Source organism: Tupaia chinensis, unplaced genomic scaffold, assembly GCF_000334495.1.
Source record: "Tupaia chinensis unplaced genomic scaffold, TupChi_1.0 Scaffold000159_1, whole genome shotgun sequence".
Taxonomy (NCBI): Eukaryota; Metazoa; Chordata; class Mammalia; order Scandentia; family Tupaiidae; genus Tupaia; species Tupaia belangeri.
Window position 1 is genome coordinate 253,318 of NW_006159630.1, and position 9,441 is coordinate 262,758.

General features: G+C 55.9%; 1 protein-coding gene across 2 annotated transcripts in view; it reads left to right on the plus strand.

Moving 5' to 3' along the window:
* Positions 1–38: 38 nt before the first annotated feature.
* Positions 39–9,441, plus strand: part of RAB40B (RAB40B, member RAS oncogene family) — a 15,092-nt gene continuing 5,689 nt past the window's right edge. The window contains exon 1 of one of the 2 annotated variants that reach the window (XM_014586695.2): positions 39–211. In XM_014586695.2, coding sequence (XP_014442181.1) covers positions 71–211 — 141 coding nt within the window. In that variant the 5' untranslated portion in view covers positions 39–70. Of the gene's footprint in view, positions 212–8,702; positions 9,334–9,441 lie in introns of those variants that run through there. The other variant, XM_014586696.2, reaches the window with a different exon arrangement.

Genomic DNA, 9,441 nt, shown 5'->3' on the forward strand with positions numbered 1-9,441 from the left:
TCCCGCCCCACAGCCGCCGGTGCGCGCAGCCCCGCGGGCCGGGCATGGGCGGGGACGCGGGGCCGGCACGATGAGCGCCCTGGGCAGCCCGGTCCAGGCCTACGACTTCCTACTCAAGTTCCTGCTGGTGGGCGACAGCGACGTGGGCAAGGGCGAGATCCTGGCCAGCCTGCAGGACGGCGCGGCCGAGTCCCCTACGGCCACCCGGCGGGTGAGCGCGGGTCCAGAGGAAGAGTCGGAGGCGCTGGCCCGGGCTGGGGCGAGAGCGCGTCGTGGGCGCGGGCCCTGGGCCGGGTTAGGGGCGCTGACCCCGAGGGAGCACGTCGAGGGCGTGGAGGCCGCGGAAGGGTCGGGGGCGCCGACTTCGGAGAACACAGAGGCGCGCGGGGCGCGGAGCCTCCGCCTTGATCTGGCCGGCGCCGCGCGGACGGCCCTGGACGCACCCCCTGTCCCGCTTTTGGGTACGCCGGCGGCGCGTCCTTCATTCTAAAGCGAGCGACCCGGCAGGGCGCTGGGGTCTTCCCGACCTGCGAGAGATGCGGGCAGAGGAAAGCTTGGTGTCGCCTCGCTGGGACTTGTGTAGGCAAGGCGGCGGGGCTGGCAGGGGGGGGGTGGGGCGGGGCTGCCAGGGTGGGTCTGGAAAGGGAGCAGCAGGTGCGTGTGACACCTCGGGAAGGACGCATGGCGGGAACAGAGCTGGTGTCGGGAGCGGGGTGAGTGCAAGCTCCCGGGGTGGCTACCCAGCGGTCGGTTGAATGGAAGGAGAGGCGGGGGAACACAGAAGGACTGGTCCAGAGGAGAGGCTGGGGTTTGGCATGTCCACCGGCCTCCTCACCCTGGTGGACAGGCGGGCAGGGAAGAGCTGGACTGACCCTTCAGGGTCAGGGAAGTGGGTTCTGGGGTAGGAGGTCAGAGACCAGAGAACTGGAGGGCAGCTGACGGGGTCCCTGAGAGGTCTGAGAGCCAGCCCCCCAGAGGTGGATGCCATGAAGCCTGGAGAGAAAGAAGGGAATGAAGGCCCCACCAGAGAAGAGGCCAGGGAAGGGCAAAGGCTGAAACCCAACTGCAGGCCAGAGGGTGAGACAGGCCGGCCTGGGGGCTCAGGGGTGCAGCTGCAGCTGTGGAAGGAGAGCTGAGTGGCCCACCTTCCAGTGCCGTCTCTGGGCAGCCCACGGCAGAGGAGGGCATGTGGAGCCGAGGAGGGCATGTGGAGCCGGGTCTTGGTGTGGGTGGGCTGGTAGCTCCCTTGCCAGGAGCCCGTTGGAGAAGGCTGGAGAACTGGGCCGGGGAGAGCTCAGTGACTGGTGCAGGGGAATCTCTGAAAGGAGGGGGGCCCAGGGGGCTGCTGGAGACCAAGGGGCGCTGCACAGAGAAAAAGGTGGGCTGCAGAGTGGGTGAGGGAGGGAGCACTGAGCAGGGCTGACCCTGACACGCTGGCCTCCTTTGAGGATGGTCTACGGATCTGGACCCGCGGCTGGAGGCCTAGGAGTGGAGGGAGAGCAGGTGGCACGATGCTTGAGCTCATGGTGAGAGCCTGGACTCGTCCTTAAACCAGGAATGGTCTTTCTTCTGTCCTTTGGGTTATGTTTTCTTTTTCTTTTTCTTTAAAGAGTTCATTTTAGAGACAGAGAGAGAGGAAGTGAGAAAGCCAGCCACCAGGTCCAGGACTCGAACAATGGTTGGCCATGTAGGAGTGTCCAGCGCCTTAGCCACCACGCTACCTGCTGGTCCCTGGTTTACATCTTCTTTTAGGTTGGGTTGTCTTGTCTTCTTCCTTCCTTTTTTTTAATTTTTTTTTATTTTTTTTTATTTTTGCTTTTGCTAGAGGAGGAGTGCACTTGCCAGAAAAAGACAGAGTGAGAGAGTGAGAAATTGCCACCACGCTACCTGCTGGTCCAGGGGCCACCTTTAAACATTTTACTGAACTAAGATACACATACAGAAAAGCGTCTGTAGGACTGGCAGATGGAGTGGTGGTTAAGGCAGCTGGATCCCACAGGCCAACTCCATGGTTTGATCCCAAACCCAGTGGCTGAGAACCACTCTGGGCACATGTGTGTGCGTGCCCAAAATCCCTAAAGAGAATGGAGGAGAAGAGGTCGCAGTGCACCCTTCCCCCCGGAGGACGATTTCTCACTTTCTGTCTCTCTCTGTCCTCTGTCTCTCCTGGGAGCACACGCACCCTACAGCAAAAATCTACCAAAAAAAGAACAGAAAAAAAAGTGTCGTGTCTGCATTGCACAACTTCGTGGACACCCATGCACCCAGCGCATCCACAAGCCCACGTCCAGCCCAGGAACCAGAACAGGTAGCCTTCTGCACCCGGTCTCCTCTGCCGTCCACATGCCCTGAGGCCTCCATTCTCCTGACTTCTAAGGGGCAGGGCAGGTGTGCAGGCCACTCCGTGGAAAGTGCAGCTGTGAGCGCTCTTTCATGACCACCTGGCTCGCTCCCAGCACCCGTGTGGCTCCCCCAGTGTGCGGCCTGGCATTTACGCTCCTGGCTGCAGCACCCCCTGGGTGACTGCGCTGAGATTTATGGATGTCTTGCTGGTAATGGGCAGTCTCCGACACCTGTGGTTCATTCTGCTTTGACATTCCCGGCCCATGTCTTTTGTGTTTCTGCTGAGATGTTTCTAAGCGTGGAGTTCGTTTGCGTAGGTCTGACGTGAGCAGACACCCCTGCCGGCAGAGTGTGGGAGATTATTAACGAGGCTGACCCCCAGGCTCTGGGTACTTTTCTTTGTTTTAGCCATTCTGAAAAGTTGTGCTGCTTACATCTGCGTTTCCCCATGACTGCAGAGACAGCCCTCACACTTACTCGGACTCCTCCTTTGTAAACGCCAGTTGCTCGGTCCTGCCTTCCCCATTTGGGCTGAATTTTCCGCAATCAGTAGAGTGTTAAAAGCACACCTGGGGGGACCAGTGCTTAGTGTAATGGCTATGTCACTGGACTCCCATGTAGGGGACTGCGGTTCGAGTCCCGGACCCGGTGGCTTAAACTCACGCCGGGCACGTGTGTGAGCGCCCAAAATCCCAAGAGGAGAATGGAAAAGGGATTGCAGCATGGCTATCCCCCTTGGGAGGTGATTTCTCGCTTTCTATCTCTCTCTGTCTTTCTGGCAAGCACACACGCCCTATGGGAAAAACTTCTCAAAAAAAAAGGGACCAGCAGGTGGTGTAGTGGTTACATCGCTGGACTCCCACATGGTCTAACTGCAGTTCGAGTCCCGGACCTGGTGGCTTGAAACCCATGCCAGGCACATGTGTATGCGTGTCCAAGATCCTAGGAGGATAGTGGAGAGGGTACTTCAGCACGACTGTCCGCCTAGGGAGTGATTGCTCATTTTCCTTCTCACTCTCTGGAGAGAAACAGAGACAGTTTGCCCTAAGGCAAAAAAATATATACAACAATAATCATTTTAAAAACAGTCCTGGCCGCGTCCTTGCAGGTGCATGTCATGGCAAGACCTGGCGTCTGTGCTCACTCTAGCCTCCGGTAGCATCCGGATGGACGGAAGCCCTTCCTTGTAACGCCCTCCGTGTTCCGTGGTTCCGACTTTGGGTCCCCGTTAACAACCCTTTCCTTCTTTAAGACAAGGCGTTCTGGAGAGGCGTCACTCCTTGGTGATGGGCTGCCTTCCAGCTGCAGTGAGCGAGGGAGGATGCGAGACGTGCTTTCCCAGCTGGGGGAGAGCCCCTCCTCCTTCTCGGCCTCCGTCTGGCCTGTGCTGTGGGCCGTCTGCCCCTGTGCCTGGCCGGCGTCTGGCTTTGCTGAGGGGCTGCCCTTGCTGGCCTGGCTGTGACACCAGGTCAGCCTGGGCCTGGATCACGCTCTGCAGCTCTACCTGGGTGGTTTCTTTTTAAAATTTATTTTATTTTATTTTTAAATTTTAAAAATGATTTGTTTAGTTAGTTTGCATTAGGACGCATGTGCTCACTGGAGAGAGAAAACACCCCCTGGGGGCATGACCACGCCACAGTCCTTTCTCCTCTATTCTCCTCTTGAATATTTATTTATTTATTCATTTTGGTTCTTGCCATAGGTGCATGCACTCGTCAGAGAGAGCAAAGAAGGGGAAAGTGAGAAATCACTCCTGGGGGATGGCCATGCCACAATCCCTTCTCCATTCTCCTCTCAGGATTTTGGGCATGCACGCACGCACGCTCAGTATGAGTTTCAGGCACTCGAACCGTGGTCAGTTATGAGAGAATCCAGCACCTGGACCACCACACCGCCCGCTGGCCTCCTCCTTGAGCTTTGGGGCACACATACACATGTACCCAGCACATTTTCAAATCACCAGGTCCAGGACTCAAACTGCAGTCAGCCATGTGGGACGCAGCTGCCCTCGCCAGCACGCCTGGCTGGCCTGTGGGCAGTTTCTGGGCTCTGGCACGTGGGAGAGGCCTCGATTCTCTGTCATGAGTGTTTTGTTTCCTTCTGGCCTGTCACAGGAGATGAGACGCCCGAGGGTTCTAAACCCTGTCCTGCAGCCCAGGGACGCAGAAGGGTGGGCCCAGACTGTGTGGACCCCCTGCTATGGTTCCCACAGCCTAGGGTGTCGTCATTCGGCGGTGACGCCTTATGCACGCTTGTCCCCTGGTTCCTAGTGGCCCTGGAGCCTCACTCCCGTTCAGGTCCCCAGTTCAGCCTCTCGCAGTCCGGAAGTTGCATTTCTCTCCAGGCAGAAGTGGGAAGGAGCAGGAGGCGCCAGGCCCGGGCCGGGTGTGGTCGGCGGGGCCACACTGCCCCTTTATGTATCTCTCTACCCTGGCCTTGGTCAGTATGTCCCCGGGCAGTGACCCGTCCTTCTCAGCCAGCTGAGCCCCCCAACTCTGCGCGCCTGTCAGCGGGGCTGACTGGGGCTAACTGCTGAGCTCATCGGCGCAGCTCACTGTCCCCCTAGCTGCCTCCTTCCCGAGGAGAGCCCCACAGAGCTCGCTGCCCACACTGCCTGTGTGCCAAGCTAACCACAGCAGCCGGCCTACTCGGGGTGGGAGTCACTCACAAGGTGGGTGTGGTCTTGGTCCCAGAGAGGGTGAGTCCCTCAAGGTCACACGTGGACGAGCCAGGAGCGGGTGCAGACGGGGCCAGCTGGGGGCTGTCCTCCCGATCACCCCCCTCTTGTAGATACAATGTCCAGAAAAGACCCCAGAGGCAGCTTTCTCCCTGCGGGGGGTTGCTGCCTCGTGGCAGACGCCGTGCTCACACTCTGCACGCCCTGCGCAGCCGTGGGCTGGATGCTGGGCTGGCAGAGTCACCCCTTTCTTTTATTACCCCAAGTTTGTCCGTCCATTTGTTTGTTTTGCTGTAGGTGGGAGTGCTCGCTGGAGGCACAGAGAGAGAACGTGAGAAATCCCCTCCAGTGGGATGGCCACGCCATAGTCCCTTCTCCATTCTCCTCTTAGAACTTTGGGCACGCACACGCATGTGCCCAGGTCCAGGACTCACAGTTAGCCATGTTGGAGTCTAGTTCCACAGCCACTGCATCACCTGCTGGTCCACAGAGTCGCCAAGTTCAAGTCTCGCCTGGGTGCAGTTGTGCCCAGCCCCTCCTTACCGTGCCCTGAGGAGAAGGTGGTTTCTACCGTTTCCCTGCCACGGTGCCGCCTGGAAGCACACGTGCAATTATGAAATACATCAAACTTTAAAAACTGGTCATGGGCAGGCAGGTGACGTGGTGGTTAAGGCACTGGACTCCCACGGTTTGAGACCCAGACCTGGCAACTGGGTTTCCCACTTTTGCTTTCTCTCTCTCTGACTCCCTGGTCAAATTAAACAACAATAACAAAATGAAATAAATGATTCTTTTTAAAAATTTTATTTAACTTTATTTATTTAATGAATTATTTTCATTTGACCTGAGAGGGACACAGAGAGAGAGAAGTGAGAAAGCGAGCTGCCAGTTCCGGGGCTCGAACCATGGTCGACCATGTAGGAGTCCAGCCCCTCTCTCTGGCTAGCACATGTGCCCTAGAGCAAAATTAAAATGATAATGGTGAGCTCACAGGGACCCCGTGGATTTGAAAACAGTGAACTGCGTCTGTCTGCGGCCGCCCCCGGAAAGCCCCAACTCAGCCCCACCAGGCCCTGTGAGGTCTCCTGCCACCGCCTCTTTCTTTCTTTTCTCCTGAAACTTTTTTTAATTAATTAATTTACATTCATCCCCAAAGCATGATCACAACATACCAAATGTGGTTTCCCATCTAGAATAAACTGCATAGTGGCACAATCATGCATGTTATCATCAATAATTTTCCATTTCCAGTTTCATATATATATACATTTTTTACCCGTGTCTGACCCTCTGCCCTTTCCCACCCTCTTACCACCCTCTCTCCGCTGTCTGCAGTTGTCTTCAATTGCTTTCCCCCCCACATTTTGTTGATCACACAGTATCATAGGTAATCTAACTACTTTCAATAGCAAGTTCAGCTGGTGATTCCAAGAAAAGCAGTTTTGAACTGGTAATGATATTTCCTTGAAACTTAAAGCCTAGAAACAGGTTAGTATTCTGTTCAAATAGTAAGTACATGAACCTATCGACAGCTCAAGACAGGACAAAATCCTTAAACCCGGACAACAAAGCTTAGAAGAGAAGCAGCAATACTTTAGTCAGGCCACGGAGTGCCGTTTCACCAGTTCAGTCTCATGGACTTACTCTTTCTTCTGTTGTGGTTCGATCTTCCAGATTGAACTCTGGGATACAATATTCAACTCCAGACTTGTCCCTATGATTAAGTTGGCCATTTTCTTAGTTTTTGAACTCTTATTTCTGTGTGTCTGTATTTAATTTTCCTGACATAGCACACCCTTGAGAACTTCTTGGAGATCTGGTCTGGTGCTGGTAAATTCTGTCAGGTTTTGTTGCAGCTGCCTCTTTATCTGACCTTTGACAGCGATAGTGCCCTGGCCACAGGTGAACCTGCTTTCAGGGGACAGGTGGGAGGGCCCGTTTCTCCTGGGCAGAAGATTGGCTTGGGGCTGAAGGCTCAGCTGCCGCCCCCCCAGTCCTCTGCCTCCAGGCTGTCCTCCCCTGGCACCGGGCATGGCAGTAGCTGCAGAGCAGATGCACCTGGAGCAGCACAGGCCCAAGGCTGCCGTGGCCCTGCCCGGTCACACCTGCCCTAGGACCTCTGAGTAGGGGCCGTAGACGCCTGCAGAAAGATTTGAGTATGAGTAGTGAGAATGGATATCCTCCCCTTGTTACTATATTTGTGAGGAAATCATTCTGTTTTTCACAACGAAGTATGTTAAGTGTGGGGTTTTATTTTTATTTATTTATTTATTTTGAGAGGTTTTTGCTATAGGGCACGTGCGCTTGCCAGACAGAGAAAAACAGAGAGACAGAAAAAGAAATCACCCCCGGGGGGATGGCTATGCCACAATCCCTTTTCCTCCATTCTCCTCTTGGGATCTTGGGCACGCACGCACGCACGCACGCACACACGCTCGGCGTGAATTTAAGCCACCGGGTCCGGGACTCAAGCTGCGGTCGACTACGTGGAAGTCCAGCGACATAGCCATTACGCTAACTGCTGGTTCCCTCTTTTTTTTTTAAATTAATTTAATGGATTCAAATCCTAGCTCACATACCAAGCACAATGACTTTCCAGGTGTGAAGTCTGGGACTCAAACCACAGACATGTAGGAATTCAGCGTCTTAACCTCCAAGCCACCTGCTGGCCCCGCACCTGTCCTGAGCCAACAGACAACGAGGCTGGAGCCAAAGTGGGTGGGTGGGGCAGGACGGGAGGGGCTGGCGTGGCCACACCCCCAGCCCCACACTGCCAGGGTCTGCACAGATGCCCAGGGGTGTGAGGCTCCCAGACGTTTGGGAGGTACTGAGAGCAGGCTGGAGTGGCTGGAGGAGTCACAGGAACGGGTCGGTGCCAAGTGCAGAGGAAAGTGAGCAACAGTGAGGTGATTTAATTTTTTTAGAGTTTTTCTTTGCCTTAGGCAGGTGCGCTGGGGTGGGGGAGACAGAGACAGTGAGAGGGAAAGTGAGAAATCTCCTCCCTGGGAGATGGCCATGCCACAGTCCCTTCTCCATTCCTCTCCAGGAATCCTGGGCACACACGCACACGTGCCCTGCATGGTTTTCAAGCCACCGGGTCTGGAACTCGAGTCACGGTTGTGGGAGTCCAGCAATGTAACTGCTGTGTCATCTGCTGACCCCAATGAAGCGATTTTTAACTCCAGTAAAATCAGGGGCCAGCAGGTGGCCTGGCGGTCAAGGCACTGAATTCCCACCTTGCCAACCGCAGCTCGAGTCCTGGACACTACGACTTGAAACTCCAGCCAGGTGCATGTGCGTGCATGCAGAATAGCCTGAGAGGAGAATGAAAGAGAAGGGAGAAGGGTTTGCAGCGTGCCCACCCCCTCAAGTGGTGATTTCTCTCTCCCTCCTCTCTCTCTGGTGATCTCGGGTGCCTTATGTCAGACACCTAAAAAATAGAACTCAAAGAGGCCAGCAGGAGATGTAGTGGTTAGAGCACTGGACTCCCACGTGGCCAGCCACTGTTGGAGTCCCAGATCCCGCTTTGAAAGTCACACCGAGTGTGTGTGCGTGTGTGCCCAAGATCCCGAGAGGAGAACGGAGGAGACGGGATTGTGGAGTGGCCATCCCCCCGGGGGGTGATTTCTCACTTTGTCTCTGTATCTCTGGCGAGTGCACATGCTCTACAGCAAAAAATCTCTCTCTGACAACCCAAATGAAGATTATACACGGAGAAGCAAGGCTGGCCTCTGGCCTGGCCTGGATTCTGCCCTACACAGAATGCACAGACTGGAGTATTTGGCTGCCCGTTCTAGAGGCTGGGAGGCCTGAGCGCGTGGTGGCATTGGTGAGGGCCACCTCGTGGCAGAAGGGCAAGAAGACACATGAGACAGAACGGGGACCCAAACGTGACCCTTCTATTACCTACACCACCCCCAAAATAAGGGCCTTCATGCATTCCTGACAGCAGTGCCTCATTACCCAATCACCTTTGCAAGGTCCCGCTTCTCAGCGCTGCTGCCACGGCAGTGAGAGTCCAAGGGGTTCTGGGGAGCGGTCAGACCACAGTGCTGTCCCAGTTGGCTCAGCCCTGGGCACCATCCACCTGGTCAGAACAGGGTCCCACAGCGACCTGACTGCGTGGGGCGGCGTGCTCCCGGCGTGTGTCAGAGTGGAGGTCCGGAGGTCGCGGTGCAGGGCAGCTGCACTTTGGCCCTGTTCAGTGACACGTCAGTTACTGCCTAAAGCTGAAGTCAGGAAGTAGGGATGTACGTCTTCGAACTTGGAGCAAAGAAATGGTTACGAGGGATTACAGCTGGCCCCGGAGCGCGGTAAGTGCTGGGCAGAGGGACTGGCTTCCACCCGCCACCGGTGAGGCCATGGTGCCATCTCCGGATCCCGGGGGGCTGCTCCCGGCCTCAGGGAAGGCCCCGACGGGG